This window comes from Cyanistes caeruleus, chromosome Z, assembly GCF_971803275.1.
Source record: "Cyanistes caeruleus chromosome Z, bCyaCae1.hap1.1, whole genome shotgun sequence".
Lineage (NCBI taxonomy): Eukaryota > Metazoa > Chordata > Aves > Passeriformes > Paridae > Cyanistes > Cyanistes caeruleus.
This window is the reverse complement of record NC_141732.1, coordinates 71,274,471-71,295,199: the sequence shown is the minus strand read 5'-3', so window position 1 is coordinate 71,295,199 and position 20,729 is coordinate 71,274,471. Positions and strand designations below refer to the sequence as shown.

Sequence of the window (20,729 nt, the reverse complement as noted above, 5' to 3'; positions counted from 1 at the left end):
CACAGAATGAAGTAGAGGCCAGAAAAAGGCCTGCAAAGGATACTTCCAGTCTGAAGCATGCTTCAAGTAGCTTAGATTTTCAGAGCCATTTTAAAAGTTTTGTGCACATAACTTGCTCTTGCATACTCCACCATTTTTCTGACCTTTCCGCCTAATTACTTTTTCCTCCTTTCAAAGAGCAATAAAAAATGAGAAAACAAATCATGAGACAATGAAAGCTGTGAGCTGCATCTACTACAAGTATACAGAAAGTATTCCATAAGCTGTCAAATATAAGAGCAACACAGCAATTTTCATTTTTTTTCCACTTAAAAGCAATCACAGCTTGAAATGTTTAAAAGACAATGTCCCAAGTTCATGCCCAAGCCCCTCAAATTTTCAACACAGCATCTTACAAGTGAGAGAACACTGTCTTTTTATTTGTAAACCAGAGTTTGAAATACTTTACAATATACTTTTAATTTCATTTGTCTAAAGAAATACCATTAAGAACTGAAAGAACAGTGTGCCATTAAACGTTAAGGACTGTATTTTTAAAAACCTTTCTTAAAAAAGGTTATAGAGGTACGATGGATTTAAGTTGTATTTTAAAGTCAACTACTTAAGCATTTCAATGATTGAAAATGAAGTGCAAAATTTGAAGTCCAGTCACAGATGAGGCTGTGGAGCCGTGCTCAAAACTGAAGAGGTCTATCTAGGGCAGGCACAGCTGCACACTCCCCAAGTTAACTCAGCCATGAATCCTGCAGATCCAAGTGATACTACTGATTAAGTCAGTTTGAACTACTTAATATAAATTCTCCCTTTCTAATAAGAAGTATATTAACTAAAGCTTTCAGTTAGGTAATAAAACCTTTCTAATTAGCAACAAAAAAGTAAAAGTGACATGCTTACTCTGTTTCAGGCACTTTCAAGATCATAGTTTATTTACTGTAGGTAAAAAGCTAGTATACAGATTAAGGGATCTCTTAAATTTCAACTCTACAGTTATACACCATCTAGTATTCTTGCTCTGAATATTAACCAAAAGGTTTCTAAACACCTGTAAGCCCCACTATAAATCTGCATTGTTATGATGAAAAAAAGTATAGAAATCAATGCTTAATTTTTTCAATGCATAATATTTACACTGTGAAACCAATGGGAAATAACAAGCAGTGGCAAAGAGGCAATAAATTTTAAAAAGCCAGAGTTTTATATAGGTTTTGGGTTTTTTTACAATAGTGTGCTAATCAGCATAATTGTATATATAAAAATTAAAATATAGCAGAGCATCGCATTACAGAAATCTGAATTGTCTGAACTGCTGCCATTACTTGCTAACCATTTACATGCAACACCTGCTACGACTGACTTTTTGTTTTTGAAGTGTAAAATAGTTCAAGGTTTAAGAGACAAACATTAAATGGTGTACAAAACTGAAAAGTGCACTCAAGAATTGTACTGGTCATGAGTCTCTTTCACACAGAAGAGGAGGGAAAGAAACAATGATAAAAATGATAGAAAGCAGTCTCTTTCCATTCACTAATTTTCAAAGGCAATGCATAGACTGAGAATACCTGGATGGCAAACTCCATAGACCCTGGAAACAAACAGCTTTCACACACATGCCTCTGCAGAAGGCCTTTCTTTGCATCAGATGGCAATGGCTGACAGCAAATAAGGGGCACCAGGTGTACAATTAAGTAGATTTTGCAAAATACTAAGATGGGGCAGTTGTTAATATACAATTTGAACTATATATACAATATAATGGAATGTATCCCCGCCCAAAACTGGTATATGAAACAATTGGACCTTTTTATACTAGTCTTATGACTCAGCTATCATTCTAATGAAAATATAAGTACACAAGAGACTTGCATGAAAATTAAAATTTATGGGGCATTTTATAGGAACTATTGACAAAGCTGCTTAATGGCATTTCTGCTTTTTAAGTAATTTTGTTAGATATAATTGAAAACATCTGTGTATAAAATGTCCTGACAGACAGTTCAACATGGAGCTTTGGTGACACACCACTGCAATAACAATGAGGTGAAAAATTAAAGTATTTAAGGTAACTCAAAATGAATAGGAAATGGAATGCCAATATGGCAGTTAACCCTTTTTCTGTTGTTTTAAACAGGAAAGTCTCTTGTACCAGCAGAATCCTGTATACAGATAGAGAAGTAGGGAATACACCACTTATAATTCCCATTTAACAAAAGCCAATTCATTGTGTGAGAAGGTACAAATTACAGAAAACATGAACAGTCAATAAAAGAGAAACAAATGGTTTACATGAAAGAAGAGAGAACACTTCAGTCTGAATGCAGTTACTTTGTGAAAGCTGCTACAACAGCCCACAGAACCTCATTCGTGTTGGTTTTCATACATTCAACCTCAGGGTCTAAATCCAGGAGCTGCCGCACTCTCTTGGTGGCTAAATCATACTGCTCATCCAGGAGGGGAGCAAAAGCGTTCTCCAGGACATCTGAGGCGTGGGCTAAATACACAAGCGCCAGCAAGCGCTTGTCCATGCGGTGGGGGTCATTCACCCACTTGTCAAGAACTGCCTCCTGAACCTTCTTGATGAGGCGCTGTTTGATGTTGTTGTTGGTGAGAGGGTGTGTAGTCATGTCAAAAAGAAGGAAGTTCTGTTTCTCTGTTGTCAGTACACCTTTTTCCACTAGATTTTTAGCCAACCGCTCACGGACATTTCGTAGCTGGTAGTGCAACTTCAGTGGGTTCCATGTTTCACCTAAAACAACAAGAAAACCACGTAACAGTGAGACTAAGTTTAAGCTGTACTGCTGCAGTGATTTTTTTTTCCCCCTCTGTGGCGCAGAATGAGCTGTCAAAATCATAGAGCAGACTACAAGACACTGTGCTCCTGTCAGCATTTCTCTGATCCCTGGCATGGAGGCAGAGATCAGCAGAATCTCCTTAGAGGAGCTCTGGGGTACACTGAAAGTTTGGATGAAATGATAGCTAAGCCATGTCTTGATTACAAATATGAAAAATAAGTAGCAATCTTGTATTGTAAAACAAAAAACGAACCAGTTTTGCAGAATGAATTTACTTCTAGTAACAATAAAAATAAAGAAAAATCCAGCACCTCCTACAGTCTTTGTGCATTTTTCTGAGTCCAGCTTATTATCATGTCAGAGACTGGAAGAAGTGTTACTGCATTTCTTCCACCACAGAGACAAGCTAATGCAAACCTACCTGCTGCACTTCTTTATTTCCGCAGGTTTCCACTCTTCTCCCCCTTCCTGCCCCCACCAGATGAAACAGTGACCATGCACTGTGAGAGTGTGTGTGGCACAGATGTGCACCCATGAAGTACATGTTGGGCAGAGTGTTTAATTCTTCTATATAAATTATTTCTTATGCCTTTTGTTAAGGCAGAGGAAGTGGGCCCTTCAGAGTATGTGATTATGTGTGCACAGAGGAAATTGACAAGGCACAAAATCGGCATCAACAGCTCCAACTAAAACTGTTTAGCAGTGAAAATTCTACCTTTGCTTAAGAGCTTACTTAACAGGCTGAAATTTTTAATTCCAGCTTACTTATCATAATCCCCTCCTGATGTAAAAGACTATGTTTTAAGGGGCAAGAAAAGGAACAGCATTAAGTATTTCTTACACAGATGGAGGCTTTCCATAAATTACATGAGAATTTCTGTACCAAACTTTTGAAAAATTTATTGGTTAGCATAAAATAATAATAACAACAACAACAGTAAGCCACAGGTGACTTTGAGGTTTCTCCCTCCGTGATGGAGGGTGACAAACACTGCATCTAAGTAACAGCCAAAGTAAGTAAACAAATGAGGTGACTCCAACCGCAGAGTGAAAGGCAGAAAATCCAAGCAGGCCTTAACTACGGAAGTCCAACTACACATCACTGAATGCAATTCCACAGTTTGATTATAAATGGAACTATCATACAAACACAAAAAAGTGGTTTCCTTACTATCTTTCACAGGGCAAAAGGCTATTTTCTAGATTTTTTACAGCTGCCATGTGGCTGAAAGTCACACGTTGTGGTGCTGTGGTGACACCTTGTGACGAAGCTCGTCAATTACACGGACTCTTGCAGACAGAGATGTTTGCTACATCTACAGGGAGCCTGACATTTTGATCCAAACTTCTGTATTTGCTACCCCTGCTTTCCTTAGGGGCTACCTCATAAACATCAGCCTGACAAACATCACCTTACACATCATTATACTTATTTACATGATGGCTTTTAACTCACATGTACTGTAATTCCAAGAGGCATCTCTGCATCTCCAACCTGGTCCCCAAAGCAAAATTCTAACAGAGTTTATCAATTTATTAAATGAAACAAAACAAAGCAAAATCAACCAACCAATAAAAATAAAACCCCCTGCCCAGACCCACTGAAATATTTTTCTTCAGAAGGACAGATCTCTAAACCATGGGAAATACAAAGAACACTAACACCATCCAAGAATTAGTAATTAATAAACATTTGTTAGTAAAAATTATTGATTCAAGCCTTAGCCACAGCCCTGCTGATAATTATCTTCCCAGAGCCCAAAGCTCAGCAGGGTCAGGAAAGCCTTAGCTTAGCTCAAAGAAAACCTACAATACTAGTTCATTCATTAGCCTTTTTTGAGCCAGTCCTAACTTGATGTACATTGCACTGGGAGAGAAGGTGAAATGTCAGCACAAATTATGTATTTGGGACAAGAAAAATGAATTGTTTTTGCCAGCTGTAAGAAGGAAGGGAGTGAGAACTGAACTGCACAGCTCTGCAGCAGCCATGCCCCTCCTGACATAGGCTGGTTTGCAGTCCAGTCTGCCCCATGCCTGACAGCCAAGGAGAAGGGGAGGGATGGCAAGGACCTGAGAATGAACTGGTGTGCACGGCAGGCTGTTTAAGGTGGTGCCAAATTAATGGGAAGAACAAAGGAAACAGGAAATTAGAGAATGGTGAAGAGGTTTTGCTAATTTTTGCAGCTCATCACTCGTAAGACATAGCAGATTTTACACAGGCAACTTCCAAATCTCATTACCCCCAACCTCTCAGTCACACTGTTGACAAAACGGGTTTTTCCTGCACTGTTTGCACAACTGAAATATATCTCTGATCTACTCCAAGGAAGCTGCATTTATGTGCTTTGTGGAAACAGGTGAATGCTGTTCTGTTCTATCTGAAGTTCAACCTGGAAAGGAGAAGGCTCTAAGGAAACCTTGCTGCAGCCTTTCAGTACTTACAGGGAGAAAGATGGGGTCAGACATTTTAGCAGGGCCTGTAACATGGAGCAATGGCTTGAACATGAGGAGTTGGCTGAGACTAGATATAAGGAAGAAGTTTTTCACAATGAGACACCAGAATGGATTGCCCAGAGAGGTGGTGGATTCCCTATCTCTGGAAACATCCAATGTCAGGTGGGATGGTCCTCTGATTATCGTCAGTAGAAGGTGTCCCTGCTGACTGCAGAGGGGCTGGACTAGATGGCCAGTAAAAGTCCCTTCCAACCAAATCTACTCATTATTCTATGATATATTCATAATTCTGTGATAATTGACATTTCATTATTTCTCAACTATTTACAAGCTTTACAGGGAGAGCTGTGTGCAAAGTACTCATCTTAAAGACTTCTTTTGATCAACAAGAAGTATCTAACATTTTAAAATATTTATTACATTTTTTAAGTTTATGAAAAATAAAATTCCTAAAGCTTTATTTTTTCTTTATGATTAATAGCCAAATCACCCTCAAGTTTTATGTGTGAGCTATGAGCTCTGCACCTCCTTTCTTTATTGAAGGATCTGAATATTCTGTGCAACACTCAGGCTCCAAACTTCCACCAACCCTCATTTCCAAACACGGAGAAAGGCAGTTACATCTCCAGGGTGCAGTCCTGATTTATTTCAGTCAGCGGAAGGCACCTCTTCCACCAAGTTGAGATGTCCTCTGACACTTCCATACAGATCCTTTCTGTACCAAGTCAAGTCAAAAGCAACAGTTACTTATATTTGATTAAAGGCAACAATCAACAAGAGACTACCCTAGAGGACAGACTAATTAACTTTTTTGCATATTTTTTCTCAAAAAACCTTGCAATATAAATCTCTAGTGATGCCAGATAATTAGCTTTATTTGGATAAAAAAAGCAAATACGTTATGTGCAAGGCTTACCACTAAGCAGTTCAATCCAATTTTGTACTGTTTCAGGAGGCTGAGTCTCTTTTATGTGTTTCAGAGCTTCATCAAGCAGAACATCCCCTGTAGGAGCATCTGACTTGCAAATCACCTAAGAATGAATAAAACACAGTCAGTATTTTGACATAATTCATATATGACAAACACACCCACCAATAAAAAAAACCCTACCTGTTATAAAAACCGAAATAATTTAAAAATAAAGAACTCTCTCTTAAGAATATGCAACTTTCAAAGACCCAAACCTTTGTTGTTAGAAAAATAAAACTATCTGCCTTAATTCAAAATATGTTAAATCTGTGAGGTTATCTGTAAATTAAATAAATCTTAATGGGCTAAAATTATAGGAGTAATAACAAACTTAAAGCCTATTTTTTTTTAAGGAAAATAACTCACCCAGCCAGGTCCTTTGCTACTTCCCCAAAACAAAGTACACTACACTAAATGAGTCTCTGAATACAGTCTAGTTTACTGCTCCAAGTCAATTTATTCAAAAATCTTGAGTTAAACCATCAAGTTTAAAATAAAAAAAAGCACAAAAATTAATGTTATTCAATGTACTAATGGATAAAAATAGGTTCATGACAACATCTGCAAGTTTTGCAGCTCTGAAGAACATACTGCCAGGTAACAGAGTTTCATTTAATTAAACCACACATATTAGGAAAAATACACATTTACTAATAAATCCCTTAACATGCAACAATAAATGCAAAAGTATTTAAGTCTGTTATTTAATGACTTCTAAAATTATTTGAGTTCTTCACTCAGTACAGCACAAAAAAATGATTCAGAGAAACATAATAAAATTCAAAAATTTGAGTAACTGCTTGTTTACCAGTATAAGTATAGAACCATCCACAAATACAATTTTTTTCTGGAGAGAAAATCAACCAAATGAAAACTTACAGATTGAACTAGTTCAAGTCAGTATATTTAAATAAAATCTTTCTTTAAGTAATTCTTTCTTAACAGAAGAATTACTACAGTTGTTAAAAATAATAGTAATAGTTGTCATTATTGTTATAATTGTTATTATTATATCTGGCAATTTAAATAGTTTACAAGTTAGCATTTTATAAGCATTGGGTAAGGTAGCAGGAGATTGACAGAAAAATGAATACATCAACACAATTCCATATATAAATGTATGTGTGTATATATATATAGATATAGATATATGTATGAAAAACTTGAACTGAAAGCTCCTATTTTTCCTAACACTTCAGAGTACTTAGAAAGGTGCTCTGGAAATGTCATACTGACATTTCCCAAGTTTATTTCTGTTCCATAGTTCTAATAATCCTTATTACTAACAATAGAATGCAATGCATCTTCACAGGGTCTGTTGATTACACTGAATTGAGCTGCAATAGGACAACTTCAACCCCAGTAAGATATCCCCAGCGGGTGTGCAAAAGTGTCCAAAATCTATGAGATTAAAATTGCTCAAGAGATCTTTGTGAGTACCTAACAGGTCATAGCTGAAATGATATTTCCAATTCAGATGGTCTATATAAAGCACAGAAACTAAAATTTTCAATAAAAGTCAGCAAGAATGAAATGGTCCACGATGGTCTAAAAAGAACAAAGTATTTTTAGATCTAGAAAGTGAGATATTTTTAAAAAGAGGGTAATAAACAGTAGTCTAAAGTGCTTACTTTGGAAAATATAAAATATACCAACTTAGTCTGGAAACACAGAAGACGTCAATAGACAAATTAAACACCCAGGGAGCTACTGAACTACATTCAGTAGAGAATTTTAAGATTAAACATCTACCAGAGAGGTATCAGAAGAATCTCACTATGTATCTCACAACCAAGATTAGATAGTCTCTTGAGATACTACCCAGGTCTCCATTTTGGGGAGATCACTCCAACATGAACTTCAGGTATTTGGTTTTTCAGAACACATCTACAAATTAATCCAGACAATCCCTATATGAAACGAAACACACAACAATACCTACTCATCTTTTTACAAGAATTCACAGCATAACTCAAAATCTTTATTAATGCCATATAATTATATTACACATCTTTCAGCTTTGTATTAAGGTCCTGAATTTTTGCAAGTGTCTGTTCTTTCATTATACAAAAGCATACTTCAAAATGAGATTTTAAGTTGCTAGATTGCAGCTACTAATAGTCACCTCTCAGATACTCCTTTAATAATTAATTAATTTAATAATTAGTCTAAACACACCCCACTTACTCATATTCCCTTCTTTCCAAAACTGATGTTCATATGGTATTTTAGCTCCTTTCAAGTGCCCCATGTTTAGTTTCACTGTAACCTCATTTATACTGGATCACTCCAGCCTGCTGCAGTTGGTACCTGGTACTCAGCATCTCCCTTTAGCAGGCAATATGTAAGACGGGAAGTCATCTTTTTAACCTGATGTATTATTAAAAACAAACAAACCGAACAAACCTCACCAAGGAGATCACAAATGCTTTTAAATCTAGGATGTAAGTAAAGAGGCTTCTAAGTTTAGAAAATAGCTTTCCTTGCTTATTTGTGGTTAAAATACTTTCTTTTCTGTGATTGCAAAGACATTTAAGAGCCTACCATGAATACAACACACAACAGTACCAGCTTAAACATACAGGCATTTAGAGGAAAGGAGCACAGAGGCCTCAATTCAACTCAGTGAGGACTTATAAGCTCTTGTGGGGCCACAGTGCACAGTGGTTTCACTCCCAAGCTTACCTCTCTGTTCAGCCAGCAATACTGCACTGTTTTTCCACTTCTCTGCTACACTGAATATCCAAGGTACTGTTTCCTCAGTGAAGATTTTCTTTTCCCTCAAATGAGCATATGTTGGTTCATACTTCCATAACACTTCTCTCCCATCCCCTTCTCCGCACATGGAGAGAGGGCCAGCAGAAGCCCAGCCATCTCCCAGTTCTCAGAGATCTGCTCTTTCTTGAAGGTCTTAGTGATGAATATCTCTTGGCTAACTCTGAAGAGAGTGGGAAATTGGCTGGCTTTGGGTCTCATGAATTGAATCACCACAGAAGATTAAGCATTCAGAAGGGGGACAATTTTCCTCTCTAACAGAGGGACTAAGGTAGGAAAAGGAGTGAACATCCTGGTTCTTCAGATATGCAGGTCCTTAGCCTGACAGCAAAAAAATATTCTTTATTCCAATTTTTCAGTGATTAATCAGGTACTAGATTTGCTTGGTACTTATCAACTAAGGAAATTTCAATTATACAGAATATTTAATTTGCATTTTTCACAACGCAGCTCTGCAATTAAGCAAACCTAAAGATTAAGCATGGATTTTTAAGTCAACTTTATTTTCTAGTTTTACTACAAAAACTTACTTTTGCATAAATTGCTCAGAATTGTTTGCAATAAAATACTGAAGTAAATCTGCCAAAGACTTGTTGGGATTCCTTTTGTTTTTAATAACTATCTATTTGGTTTGCTCTCTGAGCCTGTAAGGCAATGTAGAGTACCATCTTCTGTTCTCAATAACCACTTGCAAAACTCAACATTCATTTTTTTGCTTCTAATATTGATCCTAGTAGACAGAACTCCAAAATGGTGCAACAAGTATATACTCTTAAGCCAAATTTACAAGGATGTTGCAATGTGTAACACATCATATCCACTTACAAAGTTTAACTAAGGTCCATCAAATAAATCCTTGTCCACTCTTCTCTCAGTCTCATTTGACTCTCTATGGCATTCAAGCCTAGATTTAATGCATCTCAATCCATTCTGAAGTACAACATACTATCACCAGAGCTCAACCTGATTTAAGGCTTTAAGTGGAAATCATTGTAGCTATCATTCTTTCAAGTTAAGTATATGATCAAAGCCACAGTTAGCTGGCTTTAAATCTGTGCTACTGCCCAAAAAACTTGTTCTACCCTCTTCTTGTCCTCACCTTATCACTTGTGTCCCACCTGATGACAAGATCAAGAGAGTGGTTCCAGTAAAAACTGAACTGATCAAAGTAAATTACTTTTTGCCCCTGAATCACAGCCTTGGATGTATTATTAGAAAGCTCTTTCCATTTATTAGGGACAGTATTTATTTCACAGCCAACGCTAAGGGCATGGGGAGCAAAGCCTGTAGAAGCACGACAAGGAGGACACTTGACAGAGTAGTGTAAGAGTAGAGACACTTAAATCTGGCCAACACAGAAACAAGAGTGAAATTTAGTGTTAATGGAAAACTTCAGATAAGGAGCAAAACAACAGAAGTCATTCACAAGAATGATTTCTAAATTGATGGATGTGGTGCAGTTAGGGATTTTATTTGCAGGAAAGTACTTAAGCAGAAAACAGCCTTCATTTAAATTTTAAATCAATGCCTATTTTTATAGAACCTGCCTGCCTAAAAACTGAAAAGTAACTCAAATATCTTACAACAGCAGAAAAATTGTGCAGATTTTAGATCACCTTAAACAAATACATCTACCCAATCACAAAACCACATTTGGATAATGGTAACCACATCTTACCAATGGTAAAATTTAACAAAAAACACCCAATCACAATCAAACAAAAAGCGATCACAGCACAGACCAATAATTTTGCTTGTATTCTTAAGTGAATGTACATACAGGTTATTTTTCCATTTTCCTTAAAAAAACCAGCAACCTCACAGTTAATATTTCAAGTAGATAGAACTGACAAGGTTTTCACAGAATGAAAATAACTCCTGACTGAATGCCTAAGAAGATTACTGAATGCCTAAGAAGCCAAAAGCTCTGGAGAAAAAAAAAATGTGCGAACTAATCAATGCTGAATATGCTTAAATGAGGCTAAAAGAAGTAGAGACTGTTCGTTGGAACAGAGGTTCGATTTTTCTGAAGTGAAGGGAGCTGGGAGAAGGTTGGGGAATTCACAAGCTTGCCTTAAAATTTAGTAAAAGATAATATTGACAGGGAAATGTGCAAGAAGAGAGTTTATTTGTGGTGGACAGACAACATTTGACCAGGTTTTCAATAGGCTTATTTTACAAGTATCCTCTAATGCTGATGAAGCAAAAATTCTTCCAAGAGTATGACTTCGCACATCTTGTACAAAGGGAAAATTCAGTGGTAAAAGTAAAAAATAAAGGCCTCCAATCTTCAGCCTAGTTCTATAAAGGACAGTAGAGATTTGGCTGTCTTGAAGGTCAGCGAGCACAACCAATTTAACACACTAGCCTCATGCTTGAACTAGATAGTTTTGTGGTCTCAGGGGCCCCAAGAACAAGGATGGCTTCTCTCCCACGCAATGGAAGCACAAATTGCAGCATTGTGTACACCAGAAGCAAACTGGTGGCTTGCAGGACGCATCTGGCATTTGGCAGTTATCCCTTTCTTTCCGCTTCAGCCCACGTCCCACCAGCATTGCAAAAGCCAGTTCCTTCGGCTGATTACAGCTGCTGCCACTGGCAGAAACTGCTGCCACTGCACCCCAGCCAGAGCCACTGCCAACAGCTGGCTGGCAACAGTACCGGCAACACATCCAGAGAACAAACATGGGCACAGAACAGGTACCAAAGATGTTCCAAGGCACTTCATCTCACCACCAAAACACTTCCTAAATTTGCATATCCACTTTAGGTCATTACTCAGAATCATCATCCTCATGTTAAAAAAAAAACCCCAAGCATCCTTTTTATTAGACCCAGTTGTAATTTATAGCTCCTGCACTGTGTGAATCATGACAAGTAAATGTGATCTTTTCCCTGCACTTACCTTTCTCGTTAGCAGACTTTTGCGCCTCATTCCACAGGCTTCCAGCTGGAGACGCCCCCGCAATGCCAGTTCAATTAACATACAGCCACGCAATCCCGAGGAGATGCAATCGTTCCAGAACGATGTGTAACCCTGTGAAGAATGAAAGATAGTAAAATATCTTCCATCTCCACCTGAAAGTGAACAGAAAAAGGGCCTTCCTGTGTGTTCTCCTAGCAGTTCTCCAGCTTTCACACTTTTGAAGTGACATCACTGGTCACTATCATTCCTGCCCTTGAAAACATGAAAGAGAAACACTCTCATCCTGTTAGTTTTGACAGTCTCTGCCTTGTGAAGAACTGAGAATCCTCAGGAAAATGATACAGAATGAAAGAGGGAGATAACAAGAGCTGTGAGGTATAAAGTGTAGTCTTATACACAGTCAAAATAAACTTATGATATTTCTAAGAAATCAAGCATTTGGTATTACTGACATCACATGGCCTTATGAGTGACCGAGAAACATTAACACAATTTTTTTACATGCATAAACAACATGGCACTGAGAAAGCAATAATAAACTAAAAATGGATATTAAGTCAACTATGGAGTATACTGGAAAACACAAATGTGGCAATCAGCACAAATCACAAAACAGATTTTTTTTGGCTTGAACATAGTTAACTAAAAGACAAAAGTTTTCAAAGAAATATTTATAACAGCTACTATTTCCTCATTTAAATCCTTTGAAAATATGTGCTTTTACAGCTTGAAGCATAGTTCTCATACAAACTGCAAAACTGCAAGCCACATTTATTCTACAAAGCACACCACACCTACCGTGATTTATCTCTATTTCTGCATTGACAACTATCTGCTTAAATGGCAGAACAGACCACTTAACACAATACATTTCCTCATCAGTAGCTAGAAACACAACTATTAATTTTTGTGCTCCATTGTACAACAGTTATCACCAAAAAAAATATCTTAGAAAAAGAATTATCTTTTTTATGGAGTAGCCAACAATGTTCTTGCATATTTTTTTAAAGTTTGAGTATCCAAGACAAAGCATAATCATTGAGAAATGTTGTGAGAAATGTTTGATATGATTCATAAAGATCTTTCCAAAGTCCTCTAGTGAAGTGCTTCTGAAAACACCAACTTCAGAGAAAGGTGTTGTACAAAAGACAAGGCAGGGAAAGAGCAGAAGAGAGTTCCACTTTTCATAAATTTGTCTTAACCAATAACCAAGACTAGCTTAAATCAAGAACAAGTCCATTTTATTGCTTTTGCAGATGAAAGCTGCCAATGTACAAAGACATAAGATGCACATACTCTAAGTCCACCAAATTTACAAACCAGTCTCTAACTAATGCCATCAATTACAGATTCCCAGGAATGTGAGAATACTTGCTTCAATTTTGCACTTAGCTATTTTCAAGAGCTGTATTATTTAGGTGACCAATACTTATGAAAAGTCTACAAAAGCCCTGAATCTCTAAGGTAATTATTGAAATAGATCCCATATGCTTATTTAAAACATTATAAATATAAGTTTGGAAAGGCATTTGAGAAGTTATCTAATCAGCCTTCTACTCTAGAGCTGATACTTCGCAAGTATCAGCTACTCCTATAATGCCATTCCGTAATTAAGATTTTGGTTGGCACCAGACATTTTTTGACAGATAACACACATAATAATGTGCAGTATTTGCTTGAGTGTGAAGAGATATGATTCCCATATTCTATTTCCAATCAGTCTCTTTACATAATGATTTCTAAAGTCAGACAATACATACACAAACTAAACATCTACTGCACAATTAATTTACACTTCTTTATATTCATAGAAAATTTCATATTATTATGTCAACAATTAAAGTGCTGAGCTTTTTCCCGTTTTTTAGCAATGAAAGCTGAATTTATTTTTAAATTACTATTTTTCAATGAAGTGACATTAACTACACCACTCCCAGCACCAATTAGCAGATGCAAACTGCTCTGTTCCAGTAGTTAACATGGATGGCCATAGGCTAAGGGTTGCAGAGAAATACAGGCTTGTAAAATAGTTTAGGTTGAAAGTGACCACATGAATCTCTAGTCCAACCTCCTGCTGCAAGCACATTCAGTTATGAAGTTAGGTCAAGTTGCTCAGGGCTCTATTCAAGCATGTATCGCTCTTCCAAGGATGGAGACTGCACAACCACCCAACAGTTTTTAACCAACTAATCCTGAAAGACAGCTAGAAAAGATTACATCCTTCATAAATGGAGCTGCTTGTTTTGGTGGGTTAAATTACAGTTAAGTCATGAGAATGTATCCTGTTGCCACCACCATCTTATTTTCCTTCTGCCCCCCAGGTTCAAAGTTCACAGGTGATCCTCTAGAGAAGGAACATTATATTTCCACACACAGAAATTGCACAGCTATTAAGAGAGTTAGGAAAGAAATTCTTTTCAATCCACTAAGCTGATCTTTCCAGATTGTTCTTGTAGATGAATTGGTCAGTTTTGACACCTACTGCAAAGATATCAGACAACTGAAGGAACCTTCACAGAATATCAGTTTAGCACACAACAGTCTAACTAAATCATCCCTTAAATAAACTCCATCTTCCTGGAGTAACTAGAACTGAATGGGAGATGCTTATTTTTGGCATTCCAAACATTTTATACCTTAAATGGTATACAGCATAACTAGAAAAGGTGCACAAAAAAAGAAACAAAGGGGTGGAGAGTCGTAATTTATGAAGAGGTGGAATGGCAATATAGAATAATGCACTGTTTGTAAAGGAAATGAGCTAAAAGACAGCTCACAGGTTAGCTAGCTCACAGGTTAGGAGTCAGTAGTCAATTTCTTTTCTGTTTTTGCATGCAATTGTTTTAACAGGAAGGCAGAAGTTTTTAAAAAATCTTTTAAAAGAACAAGATCAGTAATGGAGTTTGACAGACAGCAACTGATCTGTAAACTACACATGGACTAGGATGAAGTCAATGTTCACTGGGGGAATTGTCATCCTGATCCCACCGTCTCCCTGAATGTGACTCGGCCACTGCTCACTACAGCACATGGAACAAAACAGGGATATGGCTTTTAAAACTTTGTTTATTCCAAATTCCTAGCAGTCTCGAAACACTTGACTGAAGATCAAACACCACTATTCAGAAATGCAACTCATTCTGTATTTAATAAGAGCACCAGTTTTCTTACAAACACAATACCAAGTATCTTTACTTTATTCATCTTCCTGCAAGTCTTACAGCTTTGCAAACTTTCTAACTCAAAGAAATACTTATTCCATTGAAATTGTTAAGCAGAAGGGGGTAAGACTTACAAAGCAGGAGATTATTTTTATCTGACAGCAATCACACTTCAAGGTATGAATAGCTTGCAAGACAAAATTTTAAATCTACAATGACTCAAAGATCAAAAGACTGTTTACAACTGTCATGTTTATTTACACAAACACAGCACATAAGCATTTTTCGTCAGACCTGACCTAGAAACTTTCAGCTAAAAACTAGTTTTGCTAGACAAGCATAAAAGGAAATAAGAATAAAGTTTACACCAAATACTGGTTACCATATTAACTTTAAAAGCTCAGACTTTCCACCCAGGTATGGCAAAGCACAGAGCTGAGACTATGATCCTCTTTCCACTTAAAGAGTAAGTTATTTAAAATCCATGCTCATTAGGCCATTTCTTTCCCATCAGCTCCTGGCATTCATTCTCTTTCTCCTATTCCCTTGCCTTTTACCCACTTCCAGCTCACACAGGTATTCCTGTTCAGTTATTCATTAATCACTTGAAACTCCCACCTGTTAAATAGTCTATCGTATAACAAAGGCCAATTACCAAAACTACCTTACCTTCCACTTCCTGCTACTACTTATTCCCTTTAGAGCCATTTAGTTGAGAGACTTTAAAATTCTAAGGATTGTTTGTAGTTTGTTTTTTTTTTAATAAAGACTGTTAATACACTATCTCTGATCCAACATGGCACTGCAGCCACGACTATAATTTCATAAGTATGTATAAAAAAATCAGAGCAAGAAGACAGACATGATCAGATGTGCCTGAAGATACTTGGTGCCAAGTATGTTAATCATTTCTACACAATTAAGAGTGGTTTAAGACTTGCAAAAAACTTCAGAATCATTTCACCTAAACACACAGGGCAAACCTTCACAGATCAATGACTCTCCAGGCTACAGTCACACTAACTATTTGAAACAAATGAACAAAAAATAACTAAAAGAAACCAGAAAGACCCCACTGAAAGAACATGACTATTTTCTGTTCCCCAAGTGCAATTTAAAGTTACCCAGCAGTAACACTGCAAAAATGCAATTAAGTTGTAGATGTCATCTTAAATTTATGTAGACAGAGAAGTAATTCCTAATGGATTACAAAATTTTTAAAAAGAAAAAAAAAAACTTTCTCAATAAAATACAGAACAAAAGACTCAGAAAAGACTGGGTAATCTTTTACTCAATAATACTTTGTTATACAAGTCAGAGTTGCTAAAAATATCTTCCCACTACAGAAATATACATTCTCTCTCCACTTCTTCAGTTAACTCAGAATAGGTGAACAGCAGTTCTACTATACCTGGCACAGCCAAGAAAGGAGAAGGGCAGAGTCATGAAAATACTGCAGATTGAAGAAAAAGAAGAGAAAAATGCTTGCAGAGTTATAACTCTGAGGCTTCAAAATACACATATGGTAATATAAATAAATATTATGTGTTTAACTCATGTAGTTAAGGGCAGCTGTTTACAGAACACAGACTGTAGCTGCCAACGCATTCTAATCCAAAGAGTCTCAAGCTATTGCAGATTACTTTGCAGATCACAGAGCCATTGCCATTGGAAATCAGCTTATTTCAAATAAGCATCATAAAGTCATGTAATGGTATGTGAAGTGAACTTGTGGGTTCCTGATGCCTACTTGCCAAAAAAATTAAGTGTTTCTTTATTTTAGCATGACAGGCCCCTCAGGCCCATCTTCAGACCCACACAGCCTCATATTTAGTATCACAGGTCAGTGTTAGGTCAAAGTTTTGGCCCTGACTCAGACTCAATTTATATTTATGAGGAAGCACAACAGAAGTTTCTCTGGGATAATGCACATAACATTGCTCAGTCTATGCTTCTGTTATTAAAAGCCTTTTTGTTTTACATTCAAACTTAATAGTACTCCTTAGACCCATATCTAGCACAAAAGCACAACTCAACCAAAACACAAAACAAAAACATCTATAGTAAACAAATGAAATAAACCAAACAATTGAAGGGAACCTTCTAAAGGAGAAACATCACTACAGCTACCCAAACTCTTGAATTTCTGTTCTCAGGAAATTCCAAATTTTTCTTTCATGAAAGACACAAACAAAAGGACTTTGAAACTTGGTAAATAACTCAATTTCTGAAATTTCATGTACAGACAAAACAAAATGTTGGTTAAACTCTTTCCAGACATGGCAGCTCAATCAGAAGGAAGCTGGCCAACTAACAGAAAGCAGAAGTGAACAATTGCAACTCCTGCAGAATTTGGAAATACCAGCTCTGAGGTAATACACCTTAGAGTCTTGACAGAAGACATCAGATCCTTAGCTTCTGGGTTTCTCAGCTAGGAGGCACAATCCAGGTTAAAGAAAGCTTTCACAATGGTGAACAGTAAATTCTGGATTTCCTGATACTCTGATCTCTATCAGAATAGTATTTAAGAGAAAAAAAAATTGCAACAAACTCTACCTAGACAATGAAAAATAAGAAAAATTAGACTTCCCAAACTTACTGGAGTTTGCTGCTACTTTCATTACTTCTGCATAGATGGCACTCGAACACTGTTGAGGGTAGCAACATAAAAGCTCTGAGACACAAAACTATTGGTTTGTTTATATACAAACAAGAGCTTTCCCAAACAGGTGTTTTTTCTCCTTTTTCCTGTCTATTCTTTCCAGTGTGTGGCAGACTATGTATATGTTCTCACAAATCACAGCTGACAAACACAGTGGACAATACTTCATGCTTGCTAGCATCAGGGAAGTTACTGGTGACAATTATCTGCAGGTCCAATTAGGGGCCCTTGCCAAATACATGTGCCAGAATAATAAATACACAGTTTGGAGACACATAAAACACACAACATCCATTTCTACTGTAAAATGAGCATAAGAGGAAACAGCTGTCAAGAGATATAAGTCTGAGATGGACTGACTAAAGTGAATGTGAAACTTGGAAAAAAAACTTTTCAAAGTCAGTTCAGATCACCTGTAGGACTGGACATGGTACATTGAGTCATTTGCTGGTATAAATTCTGTATGAGCTGCTTTTCATTTTGGATCACATAATTAGCAAAGAGTCTACTTACATCTAGCACTTACACAGCAGTGTCAGAGGAAAACTGTACCTGCATGCTCACTGTGTGTAGCTAATTCTGAGAAAGACTCAGGTTCTCTACATACAGAAATTCAGATTTCTTTTCTTTTTCTTTTCTTAGGTAAATGTACTAAGAGTGGCAAAGACAAACACCAGGGGGAAAACAGCAGGAAAAGAAACAGGACAAAATGACAACCCTGTGCTCAATTACTTTCCCAGCACAAGCAGCCCTTGTGAATCACCACTTTTTACCTTGGAGATATTCATTTCAGTTTAAGTGACCTTTCAAATCAGTGTCACCACATCTCATTTTAGCCTTGCACAAAACCTTGCATGTAACTGGAGAAAGTACATCCTTCACCATATCTTCATTTCTAGCCATTTGAGGACTAAACCCAAGGAAGCAGTCTAAAGCCTGAACACAAAGCTGAAGACAAAGTATTACTTTAGTCAATGGAAGCACATTGCTGTTCTCTCTCCTGAGCCCACAGCAGCATTTCTGTAGTCAGCCAGATGAGAAAGTGGTCTTCCTGAGAGCTAATGACCACTTTCCTCACCTGATTCATGTGAATGCAGGTGCACAAATTTCAGAGACAGTGTGGAAAAGGGAAGGAATGTGGTTGGGACAGATAGCAAAATGTAGCAGCATCCCATTCCTTGACAATCCATACCTCAACAGATAAACTGCATTCAAACCCTGAATAGTTTTTATGACCTGAATAGTTTCACCTACAACTTAGTCTCTGGGACAAAGAACTGGGGGGAAAAATTGTACATTATTGGGATACCTGTCCTGAAGTCATTCATGACCAAAATATACTCAGAAAAGACAAAATGCATAAAGCTTAAGGTATCATGCACTATTCATCATTACCTTCAGCTCCCCATTTCGGACTTCAGCAATGACTACGCTGATGATCACAAATTAGAAGTTATACTATTTAAATCTGACAAGGAAGCAATAGCATCCCTTTCTATTCTCTGAAGCAACAGCAAGTTTTTCCAGCTTTCTTACTAGCCTATTATTAGCCTACACAAAGCACAGAAAGAACATAATAATATAAAATCATCATCTGTCACCCATTTGAAACCTACTGCAAAAGACAAGCAGAGAGAACTTATCCTGAAATAGAGGCTGTGGCAAGTTGTACTTCATAATGGACTTAATCACAATTGTGACAAAATTGTCACTTTTTTAGTCAGTGAGCTCCTCCCTGAAGAAGCAGTTTTGTGATGAAGAGAAAGACAGCTGGGGAGAACAGAAGGGAAAGGATTAAGAGCATGCACCTGCTCTGCAGCAGGTGAAGAGTTATTCGGAACTTTGGTCTGCCACAGTTTTCATATCAAAGACGTCTGCTTCCTTCCCCCTGCATCCTATCTCCACTGTAGGAATTGGTCACATGCAACTTTACAACTTTAAACTGCTTCACAGCTATGATTGCTCATGAAACAAACACTGCCTAAAAGTATTTTGATTTTAATGAAGAATACAAACGGAATGAAAGGCATTGGGCTATCACATTTTCAAAAAAGACAAACAGAACTTTAATACACTGTTTCCCTTACGCAGTCTCTCTACAACTACTAACATTACTTTGAATTTTTGAAAGCACTTACATCACCTGAAGAATTTTTACAACACATCTCCTTAAAGCTACTCCCAAATCCAAATAGGCAAAGTACAGAATAGAAGAAGAATATATAGAGAAAGGATAACAAAAGTACTTTGTTTACTATAAACAGTGTTTTAATGTAGAATTTAAATTCATTCCATTGAACCAAAAGCCTAATTTTAAGTATTCCAAATGCATCTGTCACCAGCATTCATCTACCACCAAAACACTACATCCTCTTGGATTAAATGGAGGTACCAGCTGACAGCACTAGGAGAGGACAAAGAACAGTATGGAGCATTGTCTTCTAACACCTGTACATGAATTCTGTTCCTATCCTTTCTAGCTGAAGGTGAAACTGCTGATTGGAATTGCTGATTGCAGAAAGATAAATGCTCTGACACAGCTGCAGTAAGTAAACCTCTTCTTTGTGATAACACAACTACAAGCAGATATCTCAGACAAATCAAAGTCAGTAACTGAGTTACTAGCCAATGAAACAGCAATAAGTTTACGGATTCTTTAGATATGAAAAGCTGTTAAAAGTTACTAATTTATTGAGGAACATCATTGCTCTATAAGGAACAACTAATACACTTTTGCATCTCTTGAACAGGGTCTGAGTCAGCAAGACTGATGCTATAGATGCTTAATTTAATACTGAGAGTGTTTTGTAACATATTTGTTCAACAAATCTGCCATCTGACTTTTTCAGTCAAAAACTTCAATGACATAATTTTTAGATTATCACTTAGAAATAAGGAACCCTAAAAAGAAGGAAGTGTTTCTTTCCAGCATACCTTTACAAGAAGCTTCACAGCATAATAGCAGGCAAACTGGTCTTGTAACACAAAACCA

The 20,729-nt window shown here is 36.9% G+C and overlaps 1 protein-coding gene across 1 annotated transcript in view; it reads right to left on the bottom strand.

The window, feature by feature from the left end:
* Positions 1-391: 391 nt before the first annotated feature.
* The window catches only part of GOLPH3 (golgi phosphoprotein 3), a 31,746-nt gene continuing 11,408 nt past the window's right edge, over positions 392-20,729 (bottom strand). Inside the window, exons 2-4 of the mRNA XM_023943947.2 lie at positions 11,894-12,025; positions 6,160-6,274; positions 392-2,743 (exon numbers count right to left, since the gene is read on the bottom strand). Coding sequence (XP_023799715.2) covers positions 2,319-2,743; positions 6,160-6,274; positions 11,894-12,025 — 672 coding nt within the window. The 3' untranslated portion in view covers positions 392-2,318. The remainder of the gene's footprint in view (positions 2,744-6,159; positions 6,275-11,893; positions 12,026-20,729) is intronic.